Consider the following 18525-nt stretch of genomic DNA (forward strand, 5'->3'; position numbering starts at 1 on the left):
TCAGCGTGGTCTTTCTCTGCTTCGTCAGTGACGAGACAGCAAAGGGGAAAAGTGTTGACCGTTGTTCGCCAGCTATGATTTGTATACATAATTTCTCCCCTTTTCGGGTTTTGTTTGAGCGAAAAAATAGAAACTCTTGATAATCATTACTTTTTGAGTCATATATTTGATTTCTTCAAAACAACTGATCAATTAATCTGTCGTGCTAATTGTCTGTTCCTTTTAAACTGATGGAGCGAACCTGATCCATCCTTCTGGGTCATGGGTGATCCTCACCAGAGTTCTATTCTCCCATTTGTGCAGATTCTGGACTGCCCTACTATAACCGTCTGGATAAAAGAGGCTTATACAATTAAATGTAACATTGAACTCGTCCCCTCTGCAAGGGTATACAAACACATAAGTGGAAGAGTGGAGCAAATTAGGAAAACATCAGTGTTTCACTGGCGATGTTTGTCGCTGAGGCCATCATCGCACGTTGTAGAACGAAATGTAAAAATATATTTTATTATAACTATTATTTGCACTATGTATTTTAAGTTGTAATTTAATTTTCGAAACAAAACTAAATGTGATTTTATAAAAACAAGAGAAACTAAAATAAAAATCAAAAAAGACTTCAAAACGCTTGGATCGGGGTCAACTGTCCGCCTTCAGGTCGACCTGGGTTTCGGTCTCTGACTCTGAGTTGGCATCCAGCTCCTGCTCGTTGGTCGTCGTCTTGGCCTTGGCGCCCTTTCGCAATGGGATCGTTTCGAGAATGGCCGAGGTCCAGTCCTGGCCAGCAGCCACTTTGTTAAGCAGCTCGAACACTTGAAAAGCAAAGATAGTGTTAAGAATGGAACCTGGCGGATTGGGAATAGGAAATGCAACTACACACCATGGTAGGTACTAAGTACGGCGCGCGTCTTCATGTCTACATGCTCGCTGAGCGGCAGGCGGGCCGTGGTCAAGCCCGCCTCCGTGGCCCGGGAGTGGCAGAGGCCCTTGAAGTGATTATGGTCGACCAGGCCGCCAATAACGTAGGTGCAGTCGGGTTGCACCTTGTCCAGCAGTTTGTCGGACTCGCAGGTGAGGTACACGAGCTTCTGCTTCTCGAACAAGTCGGCGTGGGTGCGATCAAAGTGGTATTCCACGTTCCAGTTCTCCCAGCCGTCGTTTTTCTTAAAGCACTCGTGGATGTGTCCATTCCGCTTAATCCCCGTGAAGTGGAGGCGTCCCGGCTGCGCACTCCGTCGGTTAATAGTGTAGATTCGCAAGCACTGCTTCACGCACTTGGCTATGTCCCGCTCCTGCATTAGGTCGTCGTAGTCCAGATCGATGGCCACGCTGAAGGTTGCCAACCCGTTTTCCGCGCTGGCCACCTGGCGCCGTTTCAGCTCCTTGCGCGAGGGTCCTACTCGCACGGGCAATCCCTGTTCCTTAGCCTCCCGACGCTTCTGCTTCTTGCGTTGCCGCTCCCGCTCCCGACGCAACTTCTTGAGCTCCGCAAACTCGGCCAGTTTTTTCTGCTTCTTCAGTTGGTTCTTGCTCTGCGGGGTGCTGGGCGTAGTTCCGGGACAGTTGTTTAGGCTGAGGACTGCCGGCTGCAGCGGCGTCTGGGACTGTTCCGTGGCCTCCATGGCTCTTCTGTTCGCTATCTTTAAAGATCAGCTAAAAAAAACGTGTATTGGCGGTAGCCAGCATCAGCTGTGAACTAACTGAGATCGATAGCCGAAATCATTGTGGCCGTATGACATTATTTATAGTATATTTTAGTTGCCACGTGGATAACCGAAATGGCAGGTACGGACGACGGATGCAGGAAGTAGAACTTTGTAGGACACAGAGATTGCATGGGACAAAACGCTAAATTACTCCAAAACCCGATTAGCTGTGACACTATTTCTGACAAAATTAAATATTTTCCAACACGAACAGCCAGCTAATGTCATACGGCCATCACCATCTGATGGTCTACGTGCTGCGCCCAAAAACGCACGTTTATTTGCCTTACACCACACTATTGAATAGCATATATATCGATAAATCAACATATATTCATCATCAGGAGATATATTATATTGTGCCGGTCGTGGAAGTGGCTGTGTGAAGTTTAGACGAAAAGCAGGCGAACGTCGAGTCGACAACATCAAACAGTTCGTTCTTTTTGGAACGAGCGAGAATATTCATCAGCTCAACAGTGAATAGAACAACGGCTAGCATCTGCTGGCACCGTACTTTACTTGGTAGCATTGCACGCTTCAGGTCAATCCTGACCAGAAGACACGCGCTCAATCATGGCAACCATGTCACAGCTCACACGACTCATTGGGCATGGCGCGCAGCAGCGCACATTTGCTCGCTTTTTGACGCATAGCTTGACTACGAAATCCAACACAAGATGCCTTTTCGGTGGCAGCAACTGGAGCGTGAGGAACCGCGACCTAGCACCACCTCATTGCACGACAACGCCAGCTACACGCTACCTGCAAAGCCCGTGTCTATTCACAAGAAGCAGAAGCCTTGGTCACAAGTCCACACAGCCGACGCCAGCTCCAGTTGCCACCAACAAGACGAACAGCAACGCTTCATCCACAACGGCCACAGACCTCTTTGGGGATGCAGCAAGCAAGGGGCTGTTCGCAAAGTTCAGGCACATGTACAAGCAGTATTGGTATGTGCTGATCCCGGTCCATTGCGTGACCTCGATCGGCTGGTTCGGCGGCTTCTACTATTTGTCGAAGAGGTTCGTTTTGGATAATTCCCCAAACTCAGGACTCAGTGATGGTAAATGTCTTGTCTCGTCTTAGCGGAGTGGATGTGCCCTCGCTGCTGCAGTACGTGCATCTTAGCGAAACCATTATTGAGAAGGTACAGTCCTCGGACATGGGACACTATGCCATCGCTTATCTGTGCTATAAAGTGGCTACTCCATTGCGATACGCTCTCACGTTGGGTAAGGCTAGTCCCGATTTGGAGGTCCGCTCCATTAATCTATTTACTCTTTTTACCTGCAGGCGGCACGACGGTGTCCATCAAGTATCTGGTGCAACGGGGACACATCAAGCCGATTCCCAGCAAGAATGAACTGATCAAGATGTACGAGGACAAGAAGGCAACGCGAGCTAGTGCCAAGGCGGACAAGGCTGAGAAGGACGGGAACAAATGATCGTTGGACAGTGGCAACGCTGCCTTCTGTCAGCTGTTGCCATTGTCCTTGACGACCTCGAAACGTTTCGGTGCATGCAAGTGGCGCTCAGTTGACTTGTTGCCTTTTTTGTTAAACTGTTGCCTTTTGCTTGGCAGACGCGGACGGGGGTACCGGTGCTCTACAAACTTAACTTTACCTCGCCCTGGCCCGGCCCAAACCAAACATATAACACAAAAGCCACCCTCTAATGATTGCTCATCCGGGGAGCCGTCGCCAGGTGGCAGCCTAAAATGAGGCCTAATACTAATACCCCCAACACTCCTCGCCACCACGCTTAGAGCCGTTCAAAATTAAATATTTTGTAATTACATATATTTGCATAGTTCTCTGTTAGTTATGAAACCGTTTGAGGTCGCCGCAGAGGCACCCACAGACACACCTCCCCAGATACACACACATGTGTAGACAGATAAAGGCAGGCGTCAGTAAATAAAATTTAGCAGTTATATATTTTTTAGATGTAAGAGTGAGTTGTCGCAAAACAATAATAAGTTTACTTTTATTAAATGAAAATCAAAATATATGAAAGCCAAACTGAATATTCCCAGATTTTTTTCGTAGATCCCTGGCACGAATCCGATTGTTGCAAACATTCGGATTCCACTAGACTTCAGTAAAACTAACTGATAGTTGGTGAAAACCTTATGGGAAAAGCAGCGAGGGTGAGATAAATAAACGTAGTTCAACGCTCCCGAAGCGCCAGAATCGTGCTTTGCAAGTAAAACAATTTGTTTAACTAAAGGTCGATGGTGCTTAAACTTTAAAGTGATATCAGTGCAGTCTACCAACACTTATTTATCGAATTGTCTCATGCTGTCTCTGTCTTTCAGTGCAGATCTATAGCCTGTTTACACTGCCACGATTTTGAAATCACAATGGTACAAAATAACCGTTTCTACGGGCGTCCGTAGGTTATGGTGTCATGAGAATATCTGATTTACGTGTCAGCTGAAGATGAAATCAACAAAATTATGGAAAAAGGCGGGAAAATGGCCGGAGCTCAAATTTAGCTATTATTTTCAACCATTTCTTTGTAGAGTGTGGCAGTTCTTCCGCACACCATGAAAACCCTCGACGATCTCCTCCCATATATCCAGCAGTTTCTTTATGGCCTCAGGAGACTGCGTCTCCGACTAGACACAAAGACGCATGACGCAGCCCTAGTGTGAACAGGCTATGAATTTGAAAGGATTACCACCGATGCTGGCACTTTGTTGCCAAAAGAAAGGATTGCAATTTTTTGTTCTCAATTTTATTTTTGCATTTTATTTTTCGTTTTTTCTCCTGTTTTTTTTGTTTGCCTTTTTTGCGTTTGTTTTGTTTGCTTTTTTTAACGTTAGTAAAATATCCAACAATTATAATTTTAACTAATAGTTAAGCCAGAAGAAATATATATAGTAGGTTGTTCTTTGTTCTCATTTACAAATAAATAAATAATTTGTCTTGTTTTACACTTTTATTGGTATTTACGTTGCATTTCCAAAAATTTGTTCTTCTTTGTGTGGGCGTGGCTATTTGCACATTTGTTGCTGTTTCTTTTGCTTTTCTGCTGGAAACAAATTGAGTTATGTACACATATTTCCTCGTACTGTCGCAGTCTGTTTATGTGTGTGGGGCGCGGTATGTTTGGGTGTGTTTGGTTAATATATCATTTACATAAATACAATAAATAAATAAGTTACATAATATATATCTCATATACATATATATAGGTATAAAAACAATGTAGGCAACAAAAAGTATATATATATATCATAAGTATACATATATATATAGATAGCAAGTATTTCTTGGCTGGTTGATTGATTGGTTGGTTGGTTGGCTTTCGCTGTTTTTGGGTGGCAGGGGGATCGTGGGCAAGGAAGAGGAAATGGTTGATGTGCATGGGCAGGAGTCAGGGGATCCTCCACTTAAACTAGAAAATACGCACAAAATTAAACAAATTTGAGATATTTATTATTTGCCAATGTCCAGCACCGCCACCCCCAGATTGAAGAAGAGTGGTGCTTGGACGGCCTTAAGTAGATCCTTTGCCTTTTTTAAAACTTTTTGAGACTAGTTCTGATTTTCTCAGACCAACAAAAGATCTGAAGAAGGAAACAAAGGACAAATAATTCCCTAGGGTATTCCCCCTTTCGCTGGGTAACGGAACAACATATGTAGATGTGGAACTTGTTTGGTGTTTGGTGTTCTTCTCGTATATCGCTTTCACATTTTCTCTCTCTTGCCTTCTTTACACGTGTAATTGTTTCTGTTCTTTCGTTTGGTTTTTGTTTAATTTGACTAATATTTAGCATTTATCATAAGTACGTTTTCACAATGCAGCATTCAGCTTCACTTTGCGTTGTTTCCCTTCTGTGTTCGTCATCTTCTTTTTATGGTTCAATTATGTTAGTTATTTTATTTGTGGGGTTTCATCTTAGTCTCTAAAAAGCCGTTTGTAGCTCGTAGCTTTAATTTAATTTAAGTTAGTATTTAGTTTGTTTTTAAGTGATTTTTTATGGTGCGATGGCGATAACCTCCTTTCCAGCTATCAGTTATCGTTATCGTTAATCGCGATTATCGTTAAGTAGTATTGGTGTTGTTGCTCTCTGTCTAGATGAAATATATTGCACACGAAAGACGAATTTTAAATATAGAACTAGTTTTCACTTCGCTTTCGCTGTAAGTTTTGGTGTTTCTTGTTTCTCTTTCTTTTTAAATTATTATTTTTTAGTTTTTGTTCTTTTTTTTACACACAACCACATGGACACATCGACCTCTCCCGGCAAACCAATAATTGAGTCCAAATTATCGAATTTAGAAACACTCACACATGCATAGTATAATAAAGAAATATCGACACACTGAGTAATGGATGTGTGGACTTAATTTAATTTTTTAATTTTGTTTTAAAGGAGCAGAATTTGCTTGAGAGTTCTCTGCACAGGGGATAAGTTTGCCGAAAGTTATATTTGTATTTGAAAAAATTCTTTGTATGTTGTTGAATCAAATTTTTAGTTTTCTACCGCTTTTCAGGCCACGAAGTTCAGGATTTTTATATACACTAAATGTCGGGGACCAGGGACCAGGGACCGGGTACAGGCTCGCTGCTTTTTCTTTTGATTTATTTTTTTTTTCAATTAAACTTTTTCCGAAATTTCTTGCTTGTGTTCTTGGGGTCTGTTTTCTTCAGCTTGGCGTTGATCTTGTAATATTTTGTTTTTGATATAAAATAAATCTGTTCATTTGCAATTCTACGAAGCGTTTCTACTGGTGTCCCTGTTTGTTGCCCTGGGAGTGGGGTTGAAGCTGTCCCTGTTCCCTCCTTGATCTGATCTGTTTGCTGATGTCGTTGTTGTTGTCCCCTGCCTGTCCCTGCCCAGAAGCCACCCCACACAGATCAAGGACTCCTTTTGGACTGAGAACTGAGCCTTACGTACGCTCGTAGAAAAGTATATAAGCACTGGATGAAACGAGAAAGTTTTCGGAAACGGAATCGCTCACACTGTGGAGAAGAGAGAAATGGGCAGAAGTTACACGGCGGGCTGGCATAAAGCTGGAGATCGGCTGCACTTACATGTTGTCATTGAACTCATGCCACTTGCGAGAAACTGGATGCTTGCAAAGTGCCGTATAATGACCTCCAGCAGTTGATCCTGCAGATATATGAAGATATATGAATATGAGCTATGCACTGATACGCTCCGACTCTCTGCCACTCACCCATATGATTCGATATCGCGTAGAGAGAGTAATGCACATTCGAGTTTGAGTTTGCGCCATAGGAGGCCATATTGAGGTCGCGGTCAGCAGTGGGGAACTCGACAATGTTCGACAGCTTGCTCCAGCGCGTTTCCGAGAAGCGTTTCAGATCTGAAATCGGGACACACATATTAGACTTTTCTCATCTACAATCCTTTTGATGTTTTTTTGACTGACGTATGACAAGATATTTGGGGAAACGCTGAATGGTGAAGCTCTTGGTGCATTTTCGACGCGTCTTGCATTTAGAGCATGTGGGCATCTCGTCGCCATCTAGAATCTCCTCGCGAATGAAAAGATCCAGGCAGGCCTCCAGCTTGCAGCGCGATGAGGAGGGCAGCGGCACGCTCAAGTCCCAGAATGGATCGAAGGTCACGCTCGTGTTGCCGCATGTTGTGCACTTCAGAGTGCTCTTCAGCTGTCCCACAAAGAGATCGCGTACCAAGGAGTTCTCATGCCTTGTATACCACTCCCAGGTTAGATCGGCCTTCTTATTGTCACTGCAGATGGGGGATAGTGATTAGCCTAGCCATTGGCGGTGGGGGATCGGGAGGCCGTGAGAAAAACCCACCTGAGATTATCGTCAATATTGAGGGTCTCGCCCTTGATGCCCGAGTTGAGGGCCGAGTGCAGCGAATCGAGGAAGAAGCGCAGGAACTCCTGCGCATCCTGCTGATTGTAGTCGCTGTACATGCGATGCTTGGCAGAGAAGGCCCGCTTGAGGTCCATGGGGGTTACGGTGTGCACGCTTGATGTCCACATCTCCTGGATGAGTTTGGCAAATTCTGCAGAAATGGCAGCAAGGGCAGCAAGGGCAGCAGTGGCATAAGCTTATGATCGTATCGTATTGTATGATTAGACGCGACCTACCGAACAGTATTAGCTGATCTTTGGTGGCGGACGAGCGCGAGCCATGGTGTGTGCGCAGAAAGCGGGTTAGCTCAGTCGTGTGGCTCAGACACTGGATGACCGAGTTCATGAAACAGGTGTTGCCGATGTTTCTCAGGCCGCACAGACCTGTGGAATAGCATTCGGAAACGGGATAGATTAATGATACTTGGTAGTGATAATGCGCCCGGCCGGCAACGGCGTGTGGCACTCCCCAATTCGGATACATCGGAATGTTGTTGGCTCCAGAGGCGCTTCAGCAATGTCATTCGCGAGTGCCAACGAATCCACCAACCCTTTCCTCTTCTGATTTAAGTCTTAGTTCTTGGCTTAGCGACGATTCCCGCTCTTCCCGCAGAATTTCCTGCCTCGTTTCTCGTTTTTGTTAGCAAAAATTGTAAACTCAAAATTTAAATGAATATCGGGGCTCGGCTGCTGTTTTCCTACGATTGATTTGTTCCCACGTTCCCCAAAATTCGCAGCCTCCTCTCTGTTCCGATCCGACAAACCTCACTCCACTCCATTCAGGGCAGGCCAGGCCAGGCCAGTTGGGGGCACGCCTGTCGACTTACTCACCTTCCGATTTCTCTTCGCGCTGCGTCGCCGCGCTCCGGTAGCCCTCGTCGGTGTTGTACTTGCTGCTGCCGCTCAGAGCTGAGGAGTTGGAAGAGGAGTACTGGCGACTGGTGGTGTTGCTGCTATCCCGTTCCCAGTAGCGGCTGGGTGTTGGCGACACGGGCGGCAGGACGTTCCGTGTGCTGACCACGTTCCTGGCCTACGTTTTTTACAACAAAGAGATTCGATGGCGATATAAGTTCGACTGATATCAGTGTGTGTCCGAAGTCCCGTCGATTGGCAACTGTCCGGAGGGGGCCAGCTGTTCAGAGCAGGAGAGCAGCTGCGTTCTCCGACAGTTGGAAATCGATGCGACTCGATTAGTAATCGATAATTATAATCAAAGCACAGTTAGCAATCGAGCAGTTAGAAGAGTAAACGATAACAATAATATAATGCTCATGGGAGGATGAGAGGATAGGAGAGGAGGTGGCGGAGCTATGTGTTATGTGATATCTGATATGTGGTGAGTATGCATGTGTTTTTGTGGTGAGTTCTGTATCATGCGGGGGCTTAAAAACGAAATACAATAAAAAATTGAACACAAAACGTTGCAAGTGCGACAGGGACAAAGAGAGACAGCGAGCGAACAAAAACAAATAACAAATAACTAACAAAGGTAACGTAAAATAAAGAGACAACAGGAGTACTAGGAGGATGGGGAGTACTAAGGCGTAATAGAGTGGCGTGCAACCGAGCGCGATCGGCGAAGGATGATGAATAAAATGCATCTTTTTGAATGTTCATATTTCTAGCGACAACAATTTTGGATTAACAAATCTAGCCCGCTTAAGGAAAACGAGAACAAAGTATACAAAGTAAACGGAATGGCGAGATATTTAGAAATATTGAGAGAGCGAGAGAGAGAGAGAGAGAGAGAGAGAGTAATATAAACTGAACAGAACTGTACTGTACTCGACTGCATTGCCCTGTGTAGTGCACTGGGAGTGCACCTTGAAGGAGCCTTGCCAGAGGACGACTTACACTATCGTTGGCTGCCGCCGAGCCCGTGACTGTGACCGTGACCGTGCCCGTGGCTGTGGAGACGGAAGACGACGAACCGGAGGCGGAAGCGGAAACAGTGCCCGATGTGGCTGATGTGGCGGATGTGGTTGTAGCTAGTGTTGTTGTGGCCGCTGCAGTGGTTGATTGTGTCTTGGAGTCGTTTACCTGTGGATTGAACGCCACTAGGACGGGCTGCACTGCTCGCGGCAACGGGGCGACGACACAGTTCATGGGGGCCGTGGTTCGGTAGGCGGCCCGCGTCAGGGAGCTGCTATGGCCCGCCGATAAACGAACATTTTCCAGGTCGCCGCTGTAGCGATGCTGCTGCAGATTTCCACTGCTCCCGATCGACGAGGTCTGCGCTATGTGAGTACCTCGTGGCATGGCTCCTCTGGCTCCTCCGGCGGGAGACGTGGAGTAGCCAGTTGTCGTCTCCTTGCCCGAATGTTGCCCCTGACGCTGCTTCTGGCAGCTAAGATTGTTGAATTTTTCAATCGAGGCTTTAATGCTAACTGAATCGATGCCATACCAACGTGCATTGCTGGATAGCACGGATTGTGGTTGGCCACCGCCTGCCTCAGTTGTCCTCCCTGTTCCCGAAGGGGTTCCATTGACTAGCTTCGGGTTGTTGAACTTCTCCAAGCTGGCGGCAAAGTTGGAGTGGGATGTGATTATCGTGGACCTAGGACGCTTGTGGTAGCCAACGTTCCTGAACATGGGATCGCTTTGATTGGCTGCAGCTGTAGATGTAGCTTCAGTTGCAGCTGTAGCCGCTCCTGCTCCACCAGAACCAGCTGCTACTTTAGCTGCTGCTGCTCCCGATGTGGAGGGAAAAGGCGTATCGTCGCTGTCTATGTAGCTGATGTCATCGTCTTGCAGCTGTTGCTGCAACTGATGTTGCGCCTCCTGCTTCTGTTGTGGCTGCTGCTTCAGTTTCTGTCCACGCTGCATGTTGTTGTTGCTGCCGTTGACACTGCTGCTGTGGTTGCTGTTGTTATTATTGTGTCCGTTCATGATCGTGTGGCTGGTGTAGCCGTGGTTCTGATATTGGTTGTGGTTGCTGTGGTTGCTGGTACTGTTAGTGTTGTTACTGTTGTTATTGTTGCTGTTGTTATTGTTATTGGAGCCGCTGCCGAAGGTCAGTGGCTTCAGCTTGCCAAGGGTCCTGCCCGTGTGTGAGGCTGTGGCTGCCTGCAGCGCCTTCTGTCCCGCCGTTAGCTGTTGCTCCTGGGTGCCAGAGGCCCTGATGCTGCCGTGCTTGTGGACGGGCCCGTTACCGTGTCCACCGTTAATGGTGCTTCTGTTGTAGCTCGACGTCGTCGTCGTCGTCGCTGCTGCTCCTGCTGGTGCCGCCTGTTGATTGCCATTGAACATCGGCGGACGCGGCATGTCATTCAATGCTCCTTCTGGTCCTAGTCCACCACCTGCCACATGGCCCTGTGCCTTGTGGCTGCTGTGGTTATTGTGGTTCTGGTGGCTGTTATGACTGCTGTGCTGGTTATTATTGTTTTTGTTATCCTCACCCACCCTACAGCGCTGCTTGCCGTGGGTGGCTTTGGACTTGCCCGCACCAGCACCCGTCACCTGGGCATGGGCCAGCTCGCACTCTTCCTTGAGGAATGTGGGGTCCTTAAAGCTGGGCACGAGGAAGTAGCGCTGATTGGCCGTCCGCACGGGATTTCCGCCCGCTGTTCCCGTCGTCACTGAGCGGCCACCTCCTCCTCCTGCCGCTCCTGCTGCTGATGATGAGCCGTGTTTACCTTGCCCCTTGCCCACTCCCACTGAAGCACCTCCTCCGGTTGGGATTCCTGGTCCCGTGGAGTATTTCGATCTACCCTCCCGGCCCCGTGCCGTGCTATTATGGATGCCTCGCTTTGAGCCGCCTGCTCCTTTGCCGGATGCCACTGATGTGGTACCAGTGGCGGTTGCTACCTTTCCTGCTCCCGGATGGGATGCAGCTACTGTGGATGCACCTGCCGCTGCTGCTGCGGAAGGGGCTGCTACTGCTACTACTGCTGGCTCACCTCCGCGTTGCAGTCTGGATGCTGGAGTCTTGTGGAAACCTCTGTTCTTCTTAACGTCTAACATCATTCAACATCAGCTGACAGTCGTCTGCACAATCTGGATTCTCCCTTCACTTCCAGATCCTTGTCCAATCTGCCTGGACTGGTGTTTTTTTTGCTAGTTCCGACTTTCAGTTAATGTTTGCTTGTAGTATATTTTTGTTTGTTTGATAGTTGAGTTTTAACTGAGGTCTGGCCGAAAGGGATTCAAATTTTGAGGATTTTTAAAGTCACGACCTGCTTAGTTTTTTATTTTTTCAATACTGAGCCCTATATACTGGGGGCAGTGTTTTTTTGTTTTTTTTTTATTTGCTTATTTTTGCTGTAGTTTTTTTTGGGCGAGAATAAAAAGGGGAGGCCGAAGGAGAGTTCTCCTAGCCAATGGGGTTTCGCCTAGTCCTAGTCATGTAGTGTCTCTAGCGATTGCTGGGGATAGGGGGTGTGGCTGGGACTGAACTGGTCGTGGGTCGGGGTTAGTCAGCGATTCAGAGATTATAGTTATTGTTGTTTTTCGGTACTCGGTAGTTCGATTAGTTGAGTTTAGAGTTTAGTTTAGTTGAGTTGGGAGTTTGCTTTGGTTTGCTTTGGTTTTGTCTTTGCTTTGCTTTGGTTAAGTGAGTTAGAGGGGGCGCAATCTGCAAGAGTTAAGCTAAAAATACATAGAAATGTAAATTGGATTAAATGGCGGCGGCCTAGGCACAAATACAGAGAGCACAGAGAGATCAATCACATTTTCAATTCAAACTCAATCAAATGAAATGAAACGATACCAAAAGAAATAACGCATGTACATATATCAGTATCAGTATCAGAATCATGTATCGGTGCAAGCAATGGTTGGGCGATTGATTGCTGGAGGGTGAGTGGCGCAATGTGGGGATTGATTTGATTGGATTGTTGCGAGTGTTTTTGGCAAAGCGGAGCCTGCGGCATTCACACACACATACGAATTTCGGCAATCAAATTTCAGGGTTAGAGGGTGGGCTGGTTAGGCTGCTATCGATAGTCGCTTAATCAGGGTATATCGGGTTGGCAGGTCATGCGATTAGTCGGGCACTCTGGGCAGTCTTGGCAGCGCTGTCTGTCGCTGCGTCGCACATATCGATATTTTACCTTGCTGCCGGCTTCCGTTAACTTGAATGTAGCTGTCGCGCTCACATCGCCATTGTCCGCATCCTCCACGTCCGCTCCCGCATCATCTGTCGTATCAAGAGTGGCTCTCACGCTACTCCCACTACGACTTTCGTAGATTGCGTTCCTCTTCGGCGATGTCGACAGCAAGGACAGGCCATTGAGCTTTGTGTCCAGTCCATTGCTGTCCGCCCCATGACCATTGATTGATTTTAATGCTGACGGTGGAGGTGGCGGCGGCGGTGGCGGAGGCGCTGTATGAGATGCTACTGATCCTACTGCGGCTACTGTGGCTGCGGCTGCTGCTGCTGCTTCTGTATCCCTTGCCGACGATGCATCCGCAATGCTGCGCCGCGTTCTGTTGCTTCTGAGTGTGAAGGTGGCCGTGGGCACGTCCCCGCTGCTGTTGCTGCTACTCAACGTGAACCGGCCCGACCCGTTGCGCTGTCCCAGCCGCGATGAGGATGTTGTGCTCGTGCTTGTCCCGGTGCTGGTGGCTGGCGTGGAGTCGCCGGCGTCGCTGTTGTTGCTGTAGAGCCGGCTGTAGCGACTGGTCCGCGAGCGGTCCAGGGTGACCGTGCAGGTGGTCGTGTCATTGCCATTACCGTTGCCGTCCACATCGCCCGACGGCGCCTCACTGAGCCCCGATCTAGAACGTGACGATGGTTCACTGTTGGGTTTATAGTTGGCCGGACTGTACTTTTCGTACATGTCCAGCCCCGAGGTGGCCACTAAACGTGCTAGGGATGGTGATGAGGATGAGCTGGACAGGCGTTTCGAATGGCCGTTGCTAATGGTGCTCTCGCTGTAGCTGCTGCTACTGCCACTGCCACTGCAATTGCCACCGCCACTTGTTGGCGGCTTCTTAGCTTCACGCCGCAGTCCATAGTCGTTCTTCTTCAATCCGTTCTCGCCATTGGTGGCGGATCCAGATCCGGATACGGATCCTTTTGTTGTCTTGCGCGGCAACTTTTATTCGAATTCGAATTTTGATTTGTTGTTGTTTTGATTTGGTGGTTGGCGTTGGTGGTTGGCGAAACATTTACAAGTGTTGAATTTCAATGAGCGAGATGGCACAATCGGTGGTGTTTTTTAGTTTTTGGTTTTGGGAACGTAGCAGGTAGCAGTAACGGTAACGATAACGTTAACGGTAACGGTGAACAAGTTTGTTCATGTTTCATGGTGTCGCAACATAAACCAATGTCAAAAGTAACAGAGAACAAAATAAAAGAAACATCAATGATGAGTTTTATGACTGATTTGTACAGAATGAAGACGGAAATAACACTCGAAAACGTAACTAAATTTTGAAAAAATAAATGAAATTAAAGGCACAAAATTATGCTATATAGTCGCCATATTACGACTATGCGAATACACCCAGTATCCCATACACTGTTTGCCAGTGAGGGAGAGGGGGTTCAAAAGCATGGCCAAAGCCCAATAACGATGATTCGCGGCTGAACGTGAGGCAAAAGGTGCCCACGCTATAAGGGGATGCCGCACCCTCACCCTTATCTTTTTCCCCAATTTCAAATTTTAATGTTAGGTAAATATGTACATACACACATATACATATGTATATACATATGTACATATGTATATGTATATGTGCGTATATTTTTGCTCCTATGACAGCTCTAAAGTTCAGTACTTTCTAAACGGGAAAGTCTTGTGCCTAGTACCATTTCAGAAGAATTGGTGAAAAGTTAAAATGATGATAAGCCTGATCGATTTTCATATGAAAATCGTGATCTATCTTTGATACATGCGTGTATACGTACTATGTATATATCAGTTAAACATTCGAGAAAATGATGACAGGCAGCGTGAATACACGCATTGACAGACGGACAAAACTGCACAACCGACATACATATGTATATGCCGACAATGCTATTCCATTAACCTCATTGCGAATTTAATTTACAGCAAGTTTAAGGGGATGACACAGTTGCTGCTGTTTCCCTTGCTCTCGTTGGTGTTGGATCGGTGCCAACAAGTGGTTCGCGCGGGTCGGTTCGGCTCCACTCGCTCTCGAGCACACACTGACACACACCCACAAGAGCACACAACGCATTCCATTGCCTTTACTCTGTCTCAAGGTATACTAATTATCAGGTAAGCCCCATCCGGCTCTCCACGTAGCATACTTTTTTGGCATACTACATGATACTACCTCTCAAACGGCCTTACCTTAGATTAATATACCTTGAGCAGTGTCTGTATGCATCTGTATCGGCATCTGTGTATTATCGCATGTACATATGTATGTTAGAATGCTGCATTGTCGTGTGTCGGCGTGTTGTGAAATGGGATGGCTTGGCTGGGCTGCTGGGTGGGTGGTTGGTATAGGTGGGCGTTTGATTCGTGGACTGTGGTGGGTTGGTGGTTCGTTGTTGCAATGACAAAATACACATCACAAACAACATAAAAACGACAATCAGCAAAAGAAAAACGTCCAAAATGAAACTTCGAAAAGCCACCGAAAACTGCCAAAGGGCTACACTAAAGGGTGCTAAGGGGGAAGAGCATCACCACAAAACTAGGGTGTGGTTGTTCATACATACACATCATATATGCGACATGGGGGTGTAGTTGTGTGGCAAAATGAGGCCTTCCCGATCTACCGCTCAGCCCCGCGATCTACATATGTTCGCGGGCACTGCAATCTTGAGAGCGCTATCCGGTAATGCCTCACCTTGTATCAATACACCATGGTTTGGATGACTCTTTGAGGTAGGCAATGCCAATAACCGAAAGTGGGCTATATGCATAGGTACACACATAGATACATTCAGATATATAGACTATTTTTGAAGCTATAAATATACATATCTATTGATGTACATATGCATTGATGTACGTACATACTTGTATGCATATAGTCATGAAAAACACACACGTAAATTATGAAAAAGCAACAGAAATGAGATGAGACAATGAGGCGCGCTTCTTGCCTTTAAAGCGTTTGAAATAATAGGTTTTAATATTGGAGCTTTTACTGTAGGAAACATAGAGCCGTTGGTATATTTTGTTAGCTTCTGTGGCAGATCAATACCTCAATACGAGATTACTCTTATTTGTTATATGGAGCGTCTATTTGGAGCCTTCTTTCAACATTTCGGGCGATCTCAGTTAAATATTGGTGTATTATTTGCACCTCTGTCGCAGACTACCAGATTGTCTACCATTGAACTGTGTAGCTTGAATCCCCGACTGTTTGATTATTTCCACAACCATTGTACATATGTCACCCCAATATATGATAATATATGGTCCACCACCAGCCTGTTCAACTTAAGATGGTTCCATTTTTAGGCTTATAATGTAGAGCTTGAAACTAAATCTTAAATTTTTCAGTCACTGAAGTCTTCACGGTTAAGCCTCAGCATCCACTGGAAGTCAGGTAAGCCTACGGTTAGGCCGTAGCCGTAAATCTGAGCCTTTTTTTAGTCACCATCGACTCATTTGACGGAATCACGGATTCACGGATCAGCAATCTAAACCAAACTAAAGTTTTTTTAAGAGGGTCTAACCAAAAGTTTGTGTAATTACAAGTTTTTGCATACTTGCAAAGATTTGGTGCGAATCGGATAACCATATAGCGGCTCGTTGCGCAATATTGATGGTAGATATCCGACACACTTTCAGCTGATCAAATGATGCATCGATCAAATAAAGCAGAGCGTATCTTGTCTGAGGTAATATTTCAAAGCTTCGTGTCCGCACTAGCATCGGTGAGGTGTTTGTTTTTCTTGGAGCTTTTAGAAATGTTTCTTTTCACCATTGTGTGCGGGCGCTTTAAAGGGGGTTTTCTATTTCAGGCACTACTGTTTACTGTAGAGCTTAATCTTGAGAGGGTTCTAATCATTGAGCCTGTACTTTAAGACTACGACTTAAATATAAATCGGTGACTTGCGTGTAAGCTCTCCGCATGCTCACGGGAACACGAACTTGGTTTGGCTTAATCTTATGGACATCATGAGATATAGTGAAGGGGATAGATACAAATGAATGGTGTGTGACAGGGACAATTGTGGTGCGAGTAGATACAGATGTGTGCGTATATCTAGAGGGGAACCGATAGATCAGCTACCAATGGAACATTAAACCCAAAAAGTAACTGATCACAATTCAAGGATCCGTTCGGGGATAGTTGGAGGTGGTGTGAAGGGATCAAATCCATATATTTAGCTTAGCCTACGTATCAACTCACTCCATATCTGCCGTAAGAAGGTGAATCATAGGTGGATCCGCTCAAATACGCTGAACTAATGCGATAGGACGGGCTCGAGACCGACCCTCCACTTAGGTAAGACGCTGATGTGGATCCAACGCTGTTCCGATGCAAGGTGGAACGCGGCGCATAGGACGCGGCCAAGTACGAGCTGGGGTAGCAGCTGCTGTAGCCTGTGGACGAGACTGAGCCGCCGGACGGAGGCAGAAACTTTGAGTGACTGCTGCCGCGATCGTAGTATGTGTTGCAGCGCGAATAACCGTTGGTGGTGGCCCCACCTGAAGCGCTGCCTGTAGCACCGGAGCCGGAACTGCTGTTGCCGGCGCCGTTGCCGCCGGTGGTCGACGACGATGTGCCGTAAAGACTGCCGCTGCCCGCCGCTGACGTTGATGATCCACGCGGCGCGATGACACGCATATTAGTAGCAGCAGCAGTGATCCGATCTAACCGCAATTGGGCTGGGCTCCTCAGACCGTGCGCGCCGTCGTTGCTTGGCTGCTTTTTTGAAGGTGGCAGTGGCTGATTTGATGTTTGGTGGTTCCACGCGTTTTACTGTCGCTGAAAAAAAAATAAACCAATTAAGAACTGATCAATCCTGAACAAAGGAAGTAGACGCCCTTACCAACCTTTTCTATTCAGTTTTCCAGACTATTTGTATTTCGTTCGCATTCGATTCCTTTGTATTTGTCCAATCGACTTGAATGCTGCTTAAGTGCTACATCTGAGGATCCGGATAGCTGTGACCAGTGAAGCTGAAGAGGCGACTGTGTACGAGCATAGCTCGCAAACAACGGTCAACACTTTTTCCCTTTGCTGTCTCGTCACTGACAAAACAGAAAAAGACCCCGCAGTCACGGTCTCTCACTGAGCAGAACACTTTTTTTCTCTTCGCTTGTGTTATGTGTTTCGTGTTTTCGGTTGAGCCCGACACACGATCGTGTCTCACAATAACAACTTAGAGAGACACTTTGGTCAAGCGCTCACAGCAAAAGTGTCTTTAGATGAGCAGAACCAAAAAAGTGTCTGAGTAAAGTGTTTTTAGTTTTTTTTCGTGTATATGTTTATTTATTCATGTTTTCCGCATCTTTTGGGCTATTGTATTGTAATATGTATATTTATTTGCAAAATTGGCAAACGAACATTTTCGTAATACATAAATAAATAAACCAGTCGAACCGTGTGGAGTAGCGGCAACACTTGTAAACCTATGATTTTTGTGCATATACATATATGTATGGGGGGACACTAAAATTCGGTATTCGGTAACACTAAAATGAAGTTATATGTACGTGTAGGAGTGTGTGTAACGTAACGCCGCCAAGCTGTCTACAGTACAATACAAAGCACACGATGTCATTGTAGCCGAGGATACCGTTGAATTCCCTACAACTATTCATAGGGTAGTGGTAGGGCTTAACTATTATAAAATGGGCCGCCGCGACACATGGCCACACTATCAAATCGATCTTTCGTTCATAAAATACTACACCCATTCACACACACACACACCTAGGCGCACCGTTTCCATTGGATACACATACAAATGCACGCGCACGCACTGCAATGCCTTTTCGAAAAGAAATAAATGAAATTCTTCAAGTTCACACACACAAACACACATTCATACGCACATTACGTTGTAAACT

At 46.4% G+C, this 18525-nt stretch overlaps 3 protein-coding genes across 9 annotated transcripts; 1 reads left to right on the forward strand and 2 right to left on the reverse strand.

Moving 5' to 3' along the window:
* Nucleotides 1-438: 438 nt before the first annotated feature.
* Nucleotides 439-1897, reverse strand: LOC108158366 (tRNA methyltransferase 10 homolog A). The gene is made up of 2 exons (XM_017290622.2): nt 881-1897; nt 439-812 (listed from the first exon to the last, which is right to left on the reverse strand). The coding sequence occupies exons 1-2, from the start codon at nt 1620-1622 to the stop codon at nt 640-642; spliced, it is 915 nt and encodes a 304-aa protein (XP_017146111.1). The 5' UTR covers nt 1623-1897; the 3' UTR covers nt 439-639.
* Nucleotides 1898-2034: 137 nt separating this feature from the next.
* Nucleotides 2035-3727, forward strand: LOC108158377 (uncharacterized protein C18orf19 homolog A). Its single transcript, XM_017290633.2, has 3 exons — nt 2035-2728; nt 2793-2938; nt 3000-3727. Exons 1-3 carry the CDS (start codon nt 2280-2282, stop codon nt 3149-3151), a joined length of 747 nt encoding a protein of 248 aa, XP_017146122.1. The 5' UTR covers nt 2035-2279; the 3' UTR covers nt 3152-3727.
* A 791-nt stretch (nt 3728-4518) lies between these two features.
* Nucleotides 4519-17744, reverse strand: LOC108158773 (ubiquitin carboxyl-terminal hydrolase Usp2). 7 transcript variants are annotated; one of them, XM_017291437.2, is made up of 10 exons: nt 17506-17744; nt 16859-17437; nt 12622-13608; nt 8402-8600; nt 7808-7954; nt 7509-7722; nt 7115-7437; nt 6899-7048; nt 6753-6831; nt 4519-6680 (listed from the first exon to the last, which is right to left on the reverse strand). In XM_017291437.2, exons 2-10 carry the CDS (start codon nt 17294-17296, stop codon nt 6608-6610), a joined length of 2610 nt encoding a protein of 869 aa, XP_017146926.1. In that variant the 5' UTR covers nt 17297-17437; nt 17506-17744; the 3' UTR covers nt 4519-6607. The 7 variants fall into 7 exon arrangements, with proteins under 7 accessions (XP_017146926.1, XP_017146937.1, XP_033241965.1 ...); XM_017291448.2 differs by having other exon boundaries at nt 17502-17744; XM_033386074.1 differs by lacking the exons at nt 12622-13608; nt 17506-17744 and adding exons at nt 9425-9917; nt 9975-12157 and having other exon boundaries at nt 16859-16948.
* Nucleotides 17745-18525: the final 781 nt, after the last annotated feature.

This window comes from Drosophila miranda, chromosome XL, assembly GCF_003369915.1.
Source record: "Drosophila miranda strain MSH22 chromosome XL, D.miranda_PacBio2.1, whole genome shotgun sequence".
In the NCBI taxonomy this organism is placed as follows: Eukaryota; Metazoa; Arthropoda; class Insecta; order Diptera; family Drosophilidae; genus Drosophila; species Drosophila miranda.